We start from the raw sequence: 20,585 nt of genomic DNA, 5'->3' as shown, positions 1-20,585 counted from the left end.
GTCTCCAAGAAACCCACTTTGCTGCACAAGCCACCTCTAATTTTTTCAGTAAGCTGTACTCCCAAGTATTTACGGCCTCGGCTTCAACAAAACAACGTGGTGTGCTTATTGCTTTTCACGGTAACACTCCATTTACATTATTGAAAGAGATTAAAGATCCTGAAGGCCGTTATCAAATTCTTACAGGGCATTTGTTAGATACTAATACTACCATTTTGTCATATTTCGCCCCCAACAACCAACCCAATTCTTTTCTCTCCCATTTACTACAAACAATAGACTCACATAAAATCGGTACTGTACTTATATGCAGAGATTCTAACCAGACTATCTTTCCCTTTCTAGATAAATTGCCAAAACCACAGACTCAAAGGTCTGACTAACACTCTTTCTCAAAACTTATTATGAAATATAACTTAGTAGATTCCCGGCGTGAGTTGAAACCTACCAAGAGACAATACCCCAATGTTATTAAGAATCTGAAACTAAGAGACCTGGTCCCAATGGAGTTTCCACTCTTTATTATCGAACATTTGTGGATACTTTATCATCGTTTTAAGACAACTTCAATTCCTGCCTAGAAGGTCACTCTCTTAGGAGGGAAACTGACAGCAATCATTTGCATGCTTCCCAAACCCCATACGGATGACACTGTTTTGGTCAAATTACTGCTCTATTTCTTTATTACATTTGGATATAAAAATTCTGGCCAAAATTCTTACCAACAGATTAAACAAAATTATAGGTAATCTTATACACCGTGATCAAGTTTGTTGAATAGCGATGAAACTAGCTAGTGATAACATTAGACGTGCAACCCTTTTCCGACATACCGCTAAAATACAGTGTATTCCCACCTGTTTTTCTCTCTTGACATTAAGAAAGCATTTGATACAATATCATAGTCCTATATGCACTTTAACCTTAATAAATGGGGCTTTGGCCCACATTTCTTGCAATGGATCACTGCATTATACCATAAACATATAGCTTATATTAAATATGCAGGTTACAAATTGGAAAAGTTTGGTATACAGAGGGCTACACGTCAAGGATGTCCACTCTCACCACTTTTGCTTGCATTACTTATTGAATTTTTGGCACAAAGTATAAGAACGGAACCTACCATCACTGGTATTGAATTGGGTGGATGTCGCCACAAATTATGCTTATTTGCAGACGACATCCTTTTATTTTTGTCTTCACCAAAGTTTCTGCCCCTAACCTCATGGTCATATTACATACATTTTTACTCATTGCGGGCCTTAGAGTCAATGTTCAAAAATCAGTGGCGTTGAACATCTCATTAACTGAAAAGGAGAAACGAATAATACAAGATTAACTACCCTTTAAATGGGCTGACCACAGCCTTTCATATTCGGGTGTCCAATTCACTGCCAATCCCTCAGATCTATTTGCTGCCAACTATCAAGCTTTATTGAAAACAACTTCTATGTCGCTATCTAATTGGTCATCCCTACCAAATTTCTTGGTTCAGAAAAATCAATAAAATAAAAATGACCATTCTCCCTAAATTTTTATATTTATTCAGAGTCCTCCGGATTCATATACCTGCCTACTTTCTTAGAATTATACAACAATCACTTGGGGGAAAATTAAACCTCGGTTACCTAGGAAGACTTTATACCTCCCTAAATCAATGGGCTGCTTGGGTTTTCCAGTTTTTCTATTTATTACAGGGCTGCTTAACTGACACAACTGTTGAAATATCACTCTACTATTGAGATTCCTTTGTGGGTAATTGAAGCAATGGATTGTGATCCTCTTCCCATCAATAATATCCTATGGTTACGTCCTATAGATCGTAAGACAATAAAAAAATCCAATTACTAAACACTCTATCTGGGATAGACACAAGACCTCACATGGTCTGCAATTGCCATATAAGCCACTTCTCTCTTTTCATAAAAACCGGGCCTTTTATCCAGCTTGGATATCTCTCAGAACTTTTACAGTCTGGTCTAAAGTTGGCATCTCTTGTCTATATGACATAATGTCAGCAAAATCAATACGTCCTTTTTCCAGAACTATGCAAATCCTTTAGGCTCCCCCAATCCGAAATATTCTGTTACCTTCAAATCCAAAAAATTTTATGCACCGCTCCTCTAATGATACCATAAACATCCTCTCACATTCTAAGCCCTTGTCAACACTGTCGGAAATTCCAATGGAAAATGTCCGATCGGACCGTGTTGTCGGATAATCCGACCGTGTGTGGGCTCCATCTGACTTTTTCCGTTGGAATGTCCGACCAACAAAGTTTGAGAGCTGGATATAAAATTTTCCGACATGATCCAATAGGACTTTCTCCGATCGTTTGTAGAGAATTCCGATCAGACAAAGTGACACGCATGCCCAGATCAAATTACGAGACCAAAGCTATTGGCTACTAGCCTGAACGTAGTCCCGTCGTAACGTACAAATGTCATCACGTTCCGAACGGATTTTCGGACAACTTTGTCGACCGTGTGTATGCAACACCAGTTTCGGAAAAAAATCAGTCGGATTTTGTTGTCGGAATGTCTGACCGTGTTTACAAGGGCTTAGAGTCGCATTTCAATAATATATTCTCAACTGATCACTAAATCATATACTAATATACCAACATATGTTGCTAAATGGGAAAAAGATCTTGAATGCAATATTGATCCTCTGGTATGGTCTAATATATAGTCTAATACTAAATCTTCTTCAACAAACATAATGGCAGTTGTAACATCATAAGGTACTTACACAGTGGTACTTGGTTCCTGCTAGAATAGCTAAATTTGCAAAAGACAACTCAGGCCTCTGTTTTCGTGGCTGTCTCGAACAAGGTACATATATACACATCTGGTGGAATTGTCCACATACATTTTGAGAAAAAAAAAATGTTATATCCTCAAAAATGTTTGATTGTTCTATTATACCAGACCCAATAACAGCTTTCCTAAATTTAATACCGGACTTTCTCACTCTAACAATTTAAACTATTCCTTATATTCTTGACAGCCGCAAAGCAGACAATAGCCAATGCACGGAAAACACCTATATTGAACATTACAGAAACCAAGCTTAGAATGAATCAATCATTTATACATGCTAAGATGGACGCTTTAGATTTTTGAAGAACACGAGAATTTGAAGAAGTTTGACAATTTATGGAAACCATGGATCAAACATTGCATACCAGATAACTTTGACAATCGAGTACTCTCGTCATGGCAATTGACACCCTCTCACACATTTTTCTTATCACAGTCTATACATAATGTTTGCCTCCGGAACCCTGATGTCTTCCCTACCCTCATCTCTTATTGCTTATTATTTTCTTTCCTCTTATTCTTTTGAGAACCATTTTCTTCCTCAATTCAATCTTTTTCACATAATATTTTTTTACCAAGAGGTAATTTTACATAATCGCAGAAAACATAGAAATTATCTCTACATATGACAATCTAATATTTTATTATTACAGGGAAAGTTTATTACAACACCTTGAAAGTAAAAGTCTCATAAAATGGATCATTTTCTACCAGTCATAAACATAGCATAATATAATTTACCTGTATTTTCTGTAATATTGAATAATATTCTGAAAATTGTCAGATATATAGTATTTGTTATTATTTGATATTTCAAAATAAAAATTTTGAACAAGATAGAATAGGTAAATAAAAATCCAATAGTTTCTAATTATATGTTTGTCCTAACTTTTGTTTGAATATTTTCAGGTCCCCAGAAAATAGTCTTGATTATCGGACATTCATTCGTACATTGGGCCAGCAAGAGAGCGGATGAGAGAGTACATTCTAAAAATTTGGGTTTAGACTGAACAGATTTCAAAACAATGTGGTATGGGAAGCGCGGAATGGTTTAGTCAGACTTTAGTGAGTTAGGTTTTTTATATTTAAAGTAGCCAGCTCTTGATATTTTAATCTTGCATTTGGGAGGCAACGATTTGGGGAAGGTTAAAACCCTTGATTTAATTTTCACAATCAGGGACGATTTGTTAAGGTTTAATTTTTCATCCCCAGGGACAGTTATGATTTTTTCAGAAATTATCCCTAGGTACAAGTGGTTAAACTCAGATTTCTTACGGCTCTTAGAAAAAGTGTGAAAAGGGGTTAACTGGGCAATACAGGCGTTTTTAAGTTCTCTCAGGAGATTTTCTTTTAGGCACACTGAATTAGAAGGTGGGATTCCAGGTTTGTATAGAAGGGATGGAGTCCATTTGATGGAAATAGGTTTGGACTTACTTAATGCTGGTCTCAGCACATGCATTGAAAAGGCTGCGATTATAAGGTGTGGGTGACAGGTGGTTTACTACCTGTCTTTTGGGAGATTCCCCTTTATTTGATTATACAGCTTGAGCCATAGTGGCTGAGCTGTTGTACGTGTGCTAAAGTTTAACATTTATTTATTAAAACCAATAATAAAGGCCACGGCCAAATGTTTTTCCAATCAAAGGTATTGGTGTGTTTTATTGTGTCAAAATTCTGCTGACTGCTATCTCATGTAAGGAAAAGGGGGGAGAAACAGTTTTCAGCCCTCTTTGCCTCATGGGATTGCGGCAGCGGGGTTTCTAGTATTAAATTGCAGGAAGACTTCCCATTGCCCCTTGGCCTCTGGAAAGGTCAGGTGACACTATCTGGGCAGTTTAAGGTGATTGTAGTGTGGAATTGGAAAAGATCCCTTCAAGCTTTAAAAATGACAGGAAGACCTCCCACTGGCCCTTTTTACTCTAGGTGGGTCAGGTGACCACTGTATCGGGGCAGTTTCGGGGGGATTTCTGTGTGGATTTTCAAATGAAAAGAGGGGTTCTGAGCCCCAGAGGTTCAATCGCCTCAGTAGCAACAGCTGTGGTGTTCCCTCCCCAAGTCGTGTCGTTTAACTTTATTATGTGGCTAGTGTCACCTTTCAAGGGGGGACAGTTTATTTTATACAAAGCTAAACAAGTTATTTGAAGTTGTTAAAGTTATATGATGAAAGTGGGGAGATTTCCCTTTATTTGATTATACAGCTTGAGCCGTAGTGGCTGAGCTGTTTTACGTGTTCTAAACTAACTTTTAATATTTATTTATTCAAGCCAATAATAAAGGCCGCGGCCAAATATTTTTCCAGTCAAAGGTATTGGTGTGTTTTATCGTGTCACAATTCTGCTGACTGCTATCCCATATTGATATATATGATCTCTAGAGTATGAACTGTATCATAACATAAAACCAGTTTTGTTGCTTGAGCATTCTACTCACCAGGTTGGTTAGAAGATAATATGCATAGAAGGCAATGACATTTCCATAGGTGAGGAAATATGTAACAGGCTCCATAATATCCCAAGAGTAGACCCACCATGTGAGATAGCCTAAAGCGCCTCCCTGTGTAGACAGCACTGCCAGTCCAGTCCAAATAAGAATATTGCTTCTGGTTTCTGATTTATCAATTATATCCAACCTAATCTAAAAAAACAGAAAGATGAATTAGCAGTGTATGTAACATATGTTATGTTCCATCCAATCTCATTCTGTTGGTGGATTTCAGAATAGGCACAGACAGCTCTATAGTCCATGCTGCATTCTGTTGCCATATCATCATGGTCAGAAAATGTAGCAGGCACTACAGAACTGGTAGACATTCTTTGTCAAAGCTTTAGTAAAAGCCATGTCACTGACTCAATGTAAACTTTTACACAATGTATCACATTTTTTTCTATTTTACACCTACACTGGAAAATGTAATTGTATGTATAGCTAAAACTTTTTGATTGTTTTTTTTTTTTTTTAACCAAAATCAAGTTTATTGAGCATAGCAATAAAAAATGTCATCATACATATATATAAGCCCTGGTGCAACAAGCACCAATATACATAGTACCCAATAACATAAACATCTTACGTCTGACATACAAAAGTGAAACATCTTGACTGCTGCACATACAAGCATTTTAAACCGATGTGATCAGGAACAAATGCCCCTAAAGGCCATGGTAGCGTAGGGGAGTAGAGGGGAGGACGGGCCCCGCAATGGCATGGTAGGTGTTCTTCAACCAGAGCAGCTATCTGCATTCTCCATCCAACTATCCCACACTTTACCAAATTTGTCTGGGCACCCCCGGTTGGCATACATTACTTTTTTAAACGGTAAGACACTGTTCACTGCCCCCCTCCACTGCTGTATCGTAGGGGGAGTAGGCCTAAGCCACAAGCAGGCTATCTGCATACGAGCAGTGAAGAGGACCTCCTGCAAAAATGTCCTAAAGTATTTGTCCTCCTCAGGAAGAGGAAGAAGACCCAGGATACATTGCCGTGGGCATAGGGCAACGGGGGAGCCCATGTGGTCATGCAGGAACTTAATTACTTGCTCCCAGAAACCCTGGACAAGCGGGCAAGCCCAAATGAGGTGGTAGAAAGAACTAGTAATGGTAGGTTATCCTCGCGCTATAGTGGTAAAGTTAGAGCAGGTTGGTGTGGTTGCAGCAGAAAACACCGACAGAGGTGCAAACCCTCCCCTCAAAGTGACAGTAAATAGTAAATAGATGGTGTTGCGCTCCACATAAAATAAATTAAGTCTAATAACACAATTAATAAATAATCTCATAAAATCTTGAAAACGCACTCATGTGATTAAAATTAAAATCACTAAATAATCGCATAAAATCTTGAAAATGTGCTCATGCGATTAAAAATTCCATTAATTCTAGAATAAATACCAAGTGAATAATACAGTGCTTGAAGCTATTTCCTACTAATATTCATAAAATGAAGAAGCTAAAATAATCTATATACTCGTGATAAAGTGACAAGAAAAAAAAAAAAAAAAAAAAAAAAAAAAAAAAATCGCAAGTCTTAAAATTATCAACAAAATCGTGACATCAAACAAATCTGTGTCAGTCCATGAAAGTGCATACAAGTGCCAGCAATATGTGCAAAAAAGAGTATATATAAAAATATACAATAAAAATATAAAAAACGGTGTATGAAAAAATTATTATCACAAAATGCAAAAGATAGTAGTCCAGCAAACGTGATAAAAAAATGTCTCTAAATAAGTGTACAAAGGCTAAATCATAAAGTTCATGCAGAAGATGAAATAAATCCACGCTGTGCTATGTGAGGAAATGAATCCTATGAACAACCCCGGGATGATTCCACCAGTGATTTTTCAGCTCCTTAAACGTGGGTGCTCACACACTGAGTGCAGTGGGTACCTTACCTCACTGCTGTCAGTAAGACAGCAAAATACTCCAGTGCAGCAGTTGTGTCCTCAAATGGGGTGTATATCCTCAGTAGGTATAGGGGAACTTCAACACTTTGCGGTGTATATCCTAAATGTAGTATGGGCGCCCCCAAAACCTTTTCCTCCAGATATTCCGCAAGGGATCGCAAATCAGACCCAAGAAAGAAAGAGGGGTGCTCCAATAGTGAAGTACGTTCACACAAATACTTTATTATAAAAAGGAACTAAGTCCTGGGTACTCACACTTATACAGTAACAATCAAGCGTTTTTTTCACTAACAAACAACGAACGGCTTCCTCGTTCGTACCCCGGACGTCACTTCCGGTATCCTCCTAGGCCAATCCTACGCGTATCGTCATTGATCACGTGACTTCATCAGGGACTAATGCATAGGAGGTGGACGAACGTTTAAATAGTCTTTGTAATGGGCGGCCATTTTCCTGTAGTCAATCCTATTTACTACTATTCGCAGGCACGACTCTAGTTAGACGGCCATTTTGTGATAGACTACCTTCTCGACCGGTTCTTGTGCGCTTCACGGTCGTATTTTCTATAGATACAGAAATAGTCTATTCGTGTATTAGGTAGATCTGTGTCCGCTTACCTGGCTTCAAGCCTAATTGGGACATTTGGTGGTTATGTTTATTCAAACAATAACCCGGGATCTACCTAATAGCATTCTTAATGTCAGTGGCAATGTAAACACATTCGCTTGCTATTGGAACGACGGGACCACAGTTCGTTCGTGAGCTGGTTTAAAATTAAACTTAAAATTGAACTAGTATTGTAATAGGAAATAGAAAATTCATAAAAAATTATAAAATTATAAAAAATGGCTTGAGATGGAGGGTAATGTGCGAATTATTAGATATTCTTTAATTGGTAAAAAAACATATTGACTCTAAATCTTTCCTATAAATTAAAATATTGGTACTGGTTAATAAGTAAAATATCTAGAATAGTGTGACATAGTATTTTTCATATTAAGATAAAATAAAATTAAAAAAGCATTGGAGGGGGGGGCATAAAGTGAGAACGCTCAGCCAGCTAGAATCTAAATGGATTTTTACCTTAGACACTTTCACACCTCAAGGACTCAACATAGAATTTGATCTTAACTGTTTTATCAGCGATTTTTAGGTAATTTTAGATATTTTATTATGAATTTGAATTTTATATATTTAAAGCATTATGACATACAACATCTTGCCTGTTACTGTACTCTACAATGATATACTGAAAGGGGTGTGTTTGGAACTCTGGACTTCATTTCCGGTACCCATCCCCCAAATCGCATATATATGCGTCCTTTTGATATCTTGATCATCGCTTAAAGTGTCGGGAGCAATTTTAATTTTATTTTATCTTAATATGAAAAATACTATGTCACACTATTCTAGATATTTTACTTATTAACCAGTACCAATATTTTAATTTATAGGAAAGATTTAGAGTCAATATGTTTTTTTACCAATTAAAGAATATCTAATAATTCGCACATTACCCTCCATCTCAAGCCATTTTTTATAATTTTATAATTTTTTATGAATTTTCTATTTCCTATTACAATACTAGTTCAATTTTAAGTTTAATTTTAAACCAGCTCACGAACGAACTGTGGTCCCGTCGTTCCAATAGCAAGCGAATGTGTTTACATTGCCACTGACATTAAGAATGCTATTAGGTAGATCCCGGGTTATTGTTTGAATAAACATAACCACCAAATGTCCCAATTAGGCTTGAAGCCAGGTAAGCGGACACAGATCTACCTAATACACGAATAGACTATTTCTGTATCTATAGAAAATACGACCGTGAAGCGCACAAGAACCGGTCGAGAAGGTAGTCTATCACAAAATGGCCGTCTAACTAGAGTCGTGCCTGCGAATAGTAGTAAATAGGATTGACTACAGGAAAATGGCCGCCCATTACAAAGACTATTTAAACGTTCGTCCACCTCCTATGCATTAGTCCCTGATGAAGTCACGTGATCAATGACGATACGCGTAGGATTGGCCTAGGAGGATACCGGAAGTGACGTCCGGGGTACGAACGAGGAAGCCGTTCGTTGTTTGTTAGTGAAAAAAACGCTTGATTGTTACTGTATAAGTGTGAGTACCCAGGACTTAGTTCCTTTTTATAATAAAGTATTTGTGTGAACGTACTTCACTATTGGAGCACCCCTCTTTCTTTCTTGGGTCTGATTTGCGATCCCTTGCGGAATATCTGGAGGAAAAGGTTTTGGGGGCGCCCATACTACATTTAGGATATACACCGCAAAGTGTTGAAGTTCCCCTATACCTACTGAGGATATACACCCCATTTGAGGACACAACTGCTGCACTGGAGTATTTTGCTGTCTTACTGACAGCAGTGAGGTAAGGTACCCACTGCACTCAGTGTGTGAGCACCCACGTTTAAGGAGCTGAAAAATCACTGGTGGAATCATCCCGGGGTTGTTCATAGGATTCATTTCCTCACATAGCACAGCGTGGATTTATTTCATCTTCTGCATGAACTTTATGATTTAGCCTTTGTACACTTATTTAGAGACATTTTTTTATCACGTTTGCTGGACTACTATCTTTTGCATTTTGTGATAATAATTTTTTCATACACCGTTTTTTATATTTTTATTGTATATTTTTATATATACTCTTTTTTGCACATATTGCTGGCACTTGTATGCACTTTCATGGACTGACACAGATTTGTTTGATGTCACGATTTTGTTGATAATTTTAAGACTTGCGATTTTTTTTTTTTTTTTTCTTGTCACTTTATCACGAGTATATAGATTATTTTAGCTTCTTCATTTTATGAATATTAGTAGGAAATAGCTTCAAGCACTGTATTATTCACTTGGTATTTATTCTAGAATTAATGGAATTTTTAATCGCATGAGCACATTTTCAAGATTTTATGCGATTATTTAGTGATTTTAATTTTAATCACATGAGTGCGTTTTCAAGATTTTATGAGATTATTTATTAATTGTGTTATTAGACTTAATTTATTTTATGTGGAGCGCAACACCATCTATTTACTATTTACTGGTAGAAAGAACTGTTGGTGTCCCCACAGCGGGGGCAAGCAGGGTCAAAGTCCGGCCTGAACCTGGATATGCGGCCAGGGGTAAGATACGTGCGGTGAAGCATGTATAGATGCGTGAGCCTATCTGACAGTCTCGGAGACACCACCTTAGATACATTCAGGACGTCACTCCACTGGTCATCCTCCAAGGCCCCGACATCAACCTCCCAGCGTGTTTTCAACCTGTATGCTCTAGCCGTGGCCTGGGGGGTAATGAGAATCTGGTAGAAACAGGAAATCAATTTCCTCGAGTCGTCCCCAAACACCAAATCCACCAAGGCTGTGGATTCCAGTGGTGGAGAGGAGCGCCCAAATTGGGTCTGAGCCGCATGACGGACCTGCAGGTAGCGAAACAACATAAAGTTCGGAAGGTCATACTCCTCCTTTAGCTGCTGAAAAGTCTTAATGCCCTGAGCCCCGTACAACTGGGACAAATACACTATCCCTCTGCATATCCACAGCTTATAATCCGGCACCCTCAGCATCTCGGGCAGAGAAGGGTTCTCCCAGAGAGGTGTGTGGGCATGTAGGGTGGGAGCCGCAGTCGCCTTCTGGGCCCCACTCCAAATTCTACTATGGTGTAAAAGCATGAGCTGTCCCGACCCCGAGCGGGAAAGCCCCCGATGTCTACAAAATAGAATCTGAAAGGGGTGCGCAACCACGTCCGTTACCGGCGTACATACCAGGGTAGAGTAACGAAGTCTATCATAAGTGTTAATATAGAAAAGGTGGGACAATTGGGAAGCCATGTAATAAGCCGCCAGGTCCGGAAGCGCCACCCCACCTAGATGAACAGGACATTTGAGAGTCTGCCAAGCCAACTTGCGCCTGGAAGACCCCCAAATAAAGGAGTTTAAAATAGATTCCATATCACGGAAAACATGGGCCGGGATAGATACTGGAGCATGCCAGAAGACATAAAGTAATTTAGGGAGGAGGATCATTTTCACAAGCCCCACCCTTCCCATAACCCCAAGCGGCAATCTAGACCAAACCTGAGTCTTATGTTTAAGGATGGGGAAGAGTGGCTGTATATTCAAACGGAGATAGTCCGCAATGGAGCGGGAGCACTGTATTCCCAAGTATTTAATCCGGTCCGTCCGCACCAGGGGAAGCGCCGCCTGCACCGACGTGGGGGCAGTCATATCTATGGGGAGGATTTGGGATTTAGACCAATTTATACGTAAGCCCGAAAAGTTGCCGAATCTCTGAATCAACTCCAATGCTGCCGCCAATGAGGGGCCAGCATCCTCCAGGTACAGCAACATATCGTCAGCGTAAAGGCTGAGAACCTCTGACACCCGCCCCCTACAGAGACCCCGGATGTCAGGGTGAGCTCTGATGGCGATAGCCAGAGGCTCCACAGCCAGCGCGTACAACATAGGCGAGATAGGGCAACCCTGGCGCGTGCCGCGGGATAACGGGAAGGAGTCGGACATCTGTCCATTAACCAAAATACGAGCAGTAGGGGCCTGATAAAGAAGCTGAATCCAGCGAACAAATTTAGGGCCGAATCCGAACCTGCGGAGGCACTCCCACAAATACTCCCATTCCACAGAATCAAACGCCTTTGCGGCATCCAGGCTAACCACCACCCTGGCACCGGCATTGTCATGAGGAGCCTGTAGATTCATGAAGAGCCTCCGCAGGTTAAACGCCGTGTTTTTCGTAGGCATAAAGCCAGTTTGGTCTGTATGGATAAGATGGAGAATTACTTTATTAAGTCTAAGGGCTAAAATTTTGGCTAATATTTTAATATCCAATTGCAATAGGGAAATCGGTCTATACGATTCGGGGTAGAGGGGATCTTTGTCGGGCTTCGGGATGAGAATAATCAGGGCCTCACTCATGGAGCGGGGGAGGGAGCCGGTCGCAAACACATGGGAATAAAGCGCTTGGAGCCTGGGAATCAATACCTCCTGGAACTGGGAATAAAACTCCCGAGGGATGCCATCGGAGCCCGGAGCCTTGGCCGGCGCCAAGCACGCCACGGCCTCCGCAATACATTCTTCAGTGATGGGGGCATCCAGGAGCTCAACCTGCGAGTCCGTAAGAACAGGGAAATCTATCTCATTCAACAAGGTATCCAACTGCTCTCGAGAGCCGTCAGCTCCCGAGGCATAAAGATCCATGTAAAAGCGACGGAACGCACCCGCCACCTCCACGGGATCAGACAATAGTTCCCCCGCAGCCGAAGTCAACTGAACGACTACTGGGGGGCTATGGTCCATTCGAGCCAGATAGGCCAATATCTTCCCCGCTCTCTCCCCATACTCATAGGTTTTTTGTTTACTATAGAATATGGACCTGTCCGATTTTTCGTAGTGAAGTTGAGCTGTAAGCCTGGACTGCAGGCGCAACCTGGCAGAGTTCGTGGGCGTAGGGTTCGCCACAAACTCCTCTTCAAGCTCCCTCAGTGTCTCCTCAGCCTGTTCCAACACCAGACGCGAGGAGGCCTTATGCCGGTTAATACGGGCAGACAAAATCGTACGGGCATGCAATTTAAAGGCCTCCCAAACTGAGCCAAACGAGGCTGAACCCACGTTGGTTTGAAAATAGTAGTCCCACTCCCGCTGAATCTCTTCCAGATCCGGGAGGACCGTTAACCAAAATGGGCTCATCCTCCACAGGCGAACAGCGGAGCCAGATGGCACTCCAATACGGACCCAATAGGGCGAGTGGTCTGACAGGGCCCTATCTCCAAAACCCACCTCCCGCAACTGCGGGAGCAGGGCAGGGGAGAGCAGGACCATATCTATACGGGACATGGCATTGTGCGCTGGTGAAAAGCAGGAATACGCCCTATCAGTAGGGTGCCTATACCTCCATGTGTCCGTCAACGCGAGCTCAGAGAGAAACTTACCAAATCTAGTGAGTGATGGACGGGACGAGTGACCAGCAGAGTGAGTGACTCTATCAAGGGCCGGATCAATCACCGCATTAAAATCACCTGCCCATATAGCAGGCAACGCAGGGTGTTGCAACATATAATGAACCCCCTCTTGGAGTACCCCAAAATGAAAGGGGGGGGTATGTAAAAAGCAAGCAGGAGGAACTCCAACCCCCCCACCGTGACATGCAAAAATAAGTATCTCCCATGTCTATCCGATTGCAGGCTGTGTAGTTTAAACTGAGTACCCTTGGCCACCAGGACAGCCACCCCCCTAGAGTTGCTCGTGTATGAAGTATGGTATGCCCACCCCACCCACGGCCTTTTGAGGGATAACTGTAGCTGACCCGTCATGTGAGTTTCAAGCAAAACCACTATATCCGCCCTCATCTGCTTAGCACACGAGAGGACAGCCACTCGTTTCCGTCTGGTCCCCAAACCCCTCACATTCCAGGTGACCAGTTTAAAAGTTCCCATCACCATTCAGTCGACTCACACAGATCCAGAGCCCCAGCTGCGGGTCACCCCACCTCGAGGCCCAGATATGCACCCGAACAGAGGGAGCTAGCCATTCCCTCCCCACCTCAAATTCCCTCCCACACCAGGCAAAACAACATAGCAACCACATAACACTTGAGCAGCAGTCAGATACAGTGCTTAGGAAAACAAAAAAAACAGACTTATAAGATCTAAACAGTGCAAAAATATCTTTATCAACTCTGGACCGACAAAACAACTCGTGCTCCACGCCACCCTCCACCTCCGCGTGAGCCGAGGCCGGCCAGGGAAACTCATCTTGAACATTCTGTGACGCCCGCATCGGTCCACAATGGCTTACGTGGAAGGCACCGGATGACAAATAAAGATGAGGGCCCGATGCGTGCGCCACCGGCAAAAGGGATGAACAAAAGTTAACTGTGCTGCACAGCCGGGTGATGGCGTACGGCATCCAACACCAACAGAGGACGGGGTGCAAGTGTCCGGCTGTCAGAAACGGTTGTGAAAAAGGGGGGGACCGATCCAGTGTGTAAACTTGTAAAAATCAAAAAGGGGGGGAGAAGATAAAGGATAAAAATAAAAACTAAATAATGGGGGAGGGGGGGGGGGGGGGAAACAGGTAGGAGAAAGACCCCCCGCTGCCACCCTACACATAGGGCCAAGGTAAGTATCATGGAGTACGGAGCCACATATGGACAGGCAACATCAGGAACCAAAGCAGTCATAAGGGCCCATCTCAGGGGGGCAACAGTCACGGGTAACTTACACAGTGAGTAACATGTTTCCCCCTCCACAGCCTAAGGGCATAGTGCAGCAGACGAACAAACATCCTTCGGGAGCAGCAATTCACTCTGGGACAACTGCAGGGGCCTGCTCCAGCCAAGAGAGCGCCGCATTGGGGTCTTCAAAAAAAATGCGCTTTTCCATCCCGGATGATCCGTAGTTTAGCAGGGAACAGCATGGCATATACCAAATGCCGGGCTCGGAGCCGGCGCTTCACCTCTGAAAACTGTGCCCTCCGCCGCTGTACCTCGGAGGAGAAGTCCGGAAACACTGCAATACGCTGGTTTTCAAAGGGGATATTGCCTTTCTCCCGGGTAAGGCGCAAGACAGCATCCCGGTCGCGGTAGTTAAGCATCTTCGCAATAAATGTGCGGGGAGGGGCTCCTGCCGGCGGGGGTTTAGAGGCCAAGCGGTGCGCTCGCTCCACCGCAAAAGTAGTAGAGAAGGCCTCCCTACCAAACGTGGCAACAAGCAGACGTTCCAGAAACCCAGGAGGATCCGCTCCTTCAGCCCTCTCCGGCAGCCCCACAAAATGGAGATTACACCGGCGCAGCCTATTCTCGATGTCATCTTGCTTGCTCAGTACAGCCTGAAGCTGATGCTGCAGCCGTTCCGTGGTAACTTGGAGGGGGGGGGATGTCATCTTCCACCTGCCCAATCCTGCGTTCCGTTTCGCTGACTCGTTCCCGCAGCTTATGTAGGTCCTGGCGGATAAGGGAGATGTCCACCTTCACCTCCTCAATTCTGGAGGTAAGAGTCGTGCGGCAGAGCGTAACAGCCTCCAGAATCCGCGCGGTGTCGCCCGATGGCGCGGTGTCCTCGCTCGGGCCTGATGCGGCGCCATTTTTTGATTGTTTTTGATGCATTAAGGGAAGGGTTAAAATCCCTATCAGGATATTTTTGCTGTCTGTTGCCTGCTTGGGAGATTTCCCTTAACTTACCAATTTAACACATGTTTTGGCAATTTCACATATTGTAGAACCCAATATGATTTCCAGTTGAGGAGACCTAGAGATATCCCTTGTGCTCTTATCAAGACCAGTTGAGGGGGACTATCCACCTGTGCTTGCCTGCTCCAGAAGCATCCCACATATGTAGAATTCCTTGTTACTATCTATTATGTGTTTGGTAAGTTGTAAGTTTATTCATAGGGCATTACTGTGTTGTAAAAATTGAACATCTATTGTTTTGCTATACTAATATATTATTTATATATATATATATATATATATATACACACACACACACACACACACACACACACATACATACAGTTGTGCTCCTCATAAGTTTACATACCCTGGCAGAATTTATGATTTCTTGGCCATTTTTCAGAGAAACACAAACGTTTCTTTCACTCATGGTTAGTGTTTGGCTGAAGCCATTTATTACCAATAAACTGTGCTTACGCTTTTTAACCACTTGCCGCCCGCCCTATAGGCAAAGCGGTTTCAAAATCCTGACCGGACGTGGACGGGGGCACGCTTTGCAGTGATCGTTGTTGCAGGGTGTCAGTCTGACACCCTGCAACTACGATCTCGGTAAAGAGTCTCCGACGGAGACTCTTTACCACGTGATCAGCCGTGTCCAATCACGGCTGATCACAGTGTAAATAGGAAGAGCCGGTGATCGGCTTTTCCTCACTCGCATCTGTCAGACGCGAGTAGAGGAGAGCCGATCGGCTGCTCCTCTGACAGGGGGGTCTGTGCTGATCGATTATCAGCACAGCCCCCCCGAGGATGCCCACACTGGACCACCAGGGACGCCAGACCATCAAGGATGCCCAGCACCAGGTATGCCACCCTAGACCACCAGGGATGCCAGTCAGTGCCCACAATGGATGCCAATCAGTGCCCACAATGGGCATCACTGATTGGCATACATTATTGTTTGGCACTGATTGGCATCCATCAGTACAACCATCAGTGCCCATCCATGTCCATCTGTGCCGCCTATCCATGCCCCTCTGTGCCGCCTATCCATGCCAATCCATGCCAGCTATCAGTGCCAATTTGTGCCACCTATCAGTGTCCATCCGTGTCGCCCATCAATGCCACATATCAGTGGCCATCAATGCCACCTCATCAGTGCCACTTCATTGGTGCCACCTCAGCAGTGCCCATCAGTGCTGCCTTATCAGTGCAGCTCATCAGTGCCCATCAGTGAAGGAGAAAACTTACTTATTTACAAAGTTTTAAAGCTGAAACCAAAAAAATAAAAACCATAGAGGTGATCAAATGCCACCAAAAGAAAGCTCTATTTGTGGGAAAAACATTATAAAAATTTAATTTGGGTACAGTGTAGCATGACCGCGCAATTGTCATTCAAAGTGCGACAGCGCTGAAAGCTCAAAATTGGTCTGGGCAGGAAGGTGTTTAAGTGCCTGGTATTGAGGTGGTTAAATCATAATGGCAACAGAAACTGCCCAAAAAAACATGATCAAACATTTAAATACCCTGGTGATTTTTGCCTGATAACATGCACATAAGTTGACACAAAGGGGTTTGAACGACTATTAAAAGGAACACATTCATCAGCCAAGAAGCTGCACATGAGACCTACTTGGACATTCCAACATGACAATTTTCCAAAATACAAGGCCAAGTCAACCTGTCAATGGCTACAGCAGAATAAAGTGAAGGTTCTGGAGTGGCCATCTCAGTCTCCTGACCTCAATATCATTGAGCCACTCTGGGGAGATCTCAAATGTGCAGTTCATGAAAGACAGCCCAATAATTTATAGGGATCAGCAGCTTTACCATCTGAGAAGATAAAGAGTTTCATGCACAAATACCACAAAAGACTTCAAGCTGTCATTGATGATACACAGTGCATGTAAACTTTTCATCGGGGTCATTTGGGTTGATTCTGTCACCATTATCATTTAAAAAGAGTAAATACAGTTGATTGATAATTTATGGCTTCAGTCAAACACTAACCATGGGTGAAAGAAAAGTTTGTGCGTTATTCATATTCTCTGAAGAATGACCAAGAAATCAAATTCTGCCAGGGTAGCTAAACTTATGAGCACAACTGTATATATATATATATATATATATATATATATATATATATATATATATATATATATATATATATATATATATATATATATACAGTGGTGTGAAAAAGTGTTTGCCCCCTTCCTCATTTCCTGTTCCTTTGCATGTTTGTCACACTTAAGTGTTTCGGAACATCAAACCAATTTAAACAATAGTCAAGGACAACACAAGTAAACACAAAATGCAATTTGTAAATGAAGGTGTTTATTATTAAAGGTGAAAAAAAATCCAAACCATCATGGCCCTGTGTGAAAAAGTGATTGCCCCCTAAACCTAATAACTGGTTGGGCCACCCTTAGCAGCAACAACTGCAACCAAGCGTTTGCGATAACGTGCAATGAGGCTTTTACAGCGTCCTGGAGGAATTTTGGCCCACTCATCTTTGCAGAATTGTCCTAATTCAGTTACATTAGAGGGTTTTCGAGCATGAACGGCCTTTTTAAGGTCATACCACAACATCTTAATAGGATTCAGGTCAGGACTTTGGCTAGGCCACTCCAAAGTCTTCATTTTGTTTTTCTTCAGCCATTCGGTGGTGGACTTGCTGGTGTGTTTAGGATCATTGTCCTGCTGCAGAACCCAAGTTCGTTTCAGCTTGAGTACACGAACAGATGGTCGGACATTCTCCTTCAGGATCTCTTGGTAGACAGCAGAATTCATAGTTCCTTTTATCACGGCAAGTCTTCCAGGTCCTGAAGCAGCAAAACAGCCCCAGACCATCACACTACCACCACCATATTTTACTGTTGGTATAATGTTCTTTTTATGAAATGCAGTGTTCCTTCTACACCAGATCTACTTGGACACACACCTTCCAAAGAGTTCCACTTTTGTCTCATCGGTCCACAGAATGTTGTCCCAAGAGTCTTGGGGATCATCAAGATGTGTTGTGGAGAAATTGAGACAAGCTTTGATGTTCTTTTTGCTCAGCAGTGGTTTTCTCCTTGGAACTCTGCCATGCAGGCCATTTTTGCCCAGTCTTTTCCTGATGGTGGAGGCATGAACGCTGACCTTAACTGAGGCAAGTGAGGCCTGCAGTTCCTTGGACGTTGTTGTGGGGTCTTTTGTGACCTCTTGGATGAGTCGTCGCTGCGCTCTTGGGGTAATTTTGGGCGGCCGGCCACTCCTGGGAAGGTTCACCACTGTTCCATGTCTTCGCCATTTGTGGATAATGGCTCTCACTGTGGTTCGCTGGATTCCCAAAGCTTTGGAAATGGCTTTATAACCCTTTCCAGACTGATAGATCTCAATTACTTTCTTTCTCAATTGTTCCTGAATTTCTTTGGGTCTCGGCATGATGTGTAGCTTTTAAGGATCTTCTGGTGGACCTTACTGTGTCAAGCAGCTCCTATTTAAGGGATGCCTTGATTGTGAACAGGTGTGGCAATAATCAGGCCTGGGTGTGGCTAGAGAAATTGAACTCAGGTGTGGACAACCACAGTTGTAGTATGTTTTAACAAGGGGGGCAATCACTTTTTCACACAGGGCCATGATGGTTTGGATTTTTTTTCACCTTTAATAATAAACACCTTCATTTACAAATTGCATTTTGTGTTTGTGTTGTCCTTGACTATTGTTTAAATTGGTTTGATGTTCCGAAACACTTAAGTGTGACAAACATGCAAAGGAACAGGAAATGAGGAAGGGGGCAAACACTTTTTCACACCACTGTATGTATATATATATATATATATATATATATATATATATATATATATATATATATATATATATATATATATATATATATATATATATATATATATATATATATATATATAAATAAAATTTGTTACAGAACTTTATTTGAACCATCAACAATGCTGACCCCCTGAAAAAAGGCTGCATAGAGTTGAAACGTGTCAGAGTTTAGCCTCTTGGTGGTGTATTTTCTCATTATCTAATTGTGTGGATTCAAGCCTGTATCATGTACAATATACATTTTCTATTGTGCATTATTATGCTGTTTTATATGTGTGCTATTGCACTATACAGTCCCTGCTGTTTCAGGGTACTTTTTAAATGTTACTGAATAAAAATTTAGCAATTTTATATACCCCCCTTTTTTTCGAATTTACATTTACTGTTACCCTCGGTATTTGAAAGTCCCAAGCCTCATTTTGTCCACTTAAGTGGGTTTCTTTCTGTCTGATGCTGCAGGAAGAGAGAAGAAATCTTGGAAGTCCTTGGAACATGGATCTCCATTGGAAGATTTCCACTCACTTCTTGCTGTGCTGACAACTCTATGGCCCCTACGCACATGCGGACCGTTTGTCCATTTTTCCATCTATATGTTTACGGATGAAAAAACGAATATCAATGAATCTCTATAGAAAAATGACCCTCCATTTACATTCACTTCCACCAACATCCATTTTTTTGGAATGGATCAAAGCCCTATTTTTCTTCCGTTCAAATACGGATCGAAAACCAGATGTAAACTGAAACGGTTAATTTTTGCAAGATAAAAATGGCTCCAGGACTCAAGTGGTTAATGATTCTAGCTTTAGGATGTAAAAAAAAAAAAAAAAAAATTGATGAAAAATTGATGAAAAATGTCCTTTCAAAAAATGAGACTAATCTGATGAAATGAACGGTCTGCATGTGTGAAAGTGGCCTAAAGGTCTGGATTCCTCTCACTTTCTGTTACAATAGTCTCAGTGAGGAAAACAGAGGGGGAATCACAGACAGCAATTAAAGCAGTACCATGCTGTACCAGCTCCACCATTACTGCATATGCGCAAAAGGGCTCTGTTTGGCCTTCATATCCTGGCAGAGCTCTTCAGCACATCTGCACAAGTGTAGGTAATTTTATTACAGGTACTTATAGGTGCCATCAATTTACGCAGTGCTTTACATATTTATTATACATTCACATCAGTCCCTACCCTCAATGAGCTTACAATCTAAGTTTCCATGCATGTGCAAAAAAGGAGGTGGTTTGGGGCTTCCCTGATGGCCAATCTTTGCACAAGCAGGAAATCCTGCTTGTGCGCAGATAGTCAGGAAAATCAGCATGAGT

General features: G+C 42.0%; 1 protein-coding gene across 1 annotated transcript in view; it reads right to left on the bottom strand.

Annotated features, from left to right (window-relative positions):
• The window catches only part of MCUB (mitochondrial calcium uniporter dominant negative subunit beta), a 178,816-nt gene that overhangs the window by 30,194 nt on the left and 128,037 nt on the right, over positions 1 to 20,585 (bottom strand). Inside the window, exon 6 of the mRNA XM_077476706.1 lies at positions 5,256 to 5,459. Within this exon, the coding sequence (XP_077332832.1) occupies positions 5,256 to 5,459 (204 nt within the window). The remainder of the gene's footprint in view (positions 1 to 5,255; positions 5,460 to 20,585) is intronic.

This window comes from Lithobates pipiens, unplaced genomic scaffold (genome assembly GCF_037356315.1).
Source record: "Lithobates pipiens isolate NorthernLeopardFrog02 unplaced genomic scaffold, aLitPip1_a1.2 Scaffold_13, whole genome shotgun sequence".
Taxonomy (NCBI): Eukaryota; Metazoa; Chordata; class Amphibia; order Anura; family Ranidae; genus Lithobates; species Lithobates pipiens.
The sequence above is the reverse complement of the archived record's forward strand: the minus strand, read 5'-3'. Positions and strand labels throughout refer to the sequence as shown.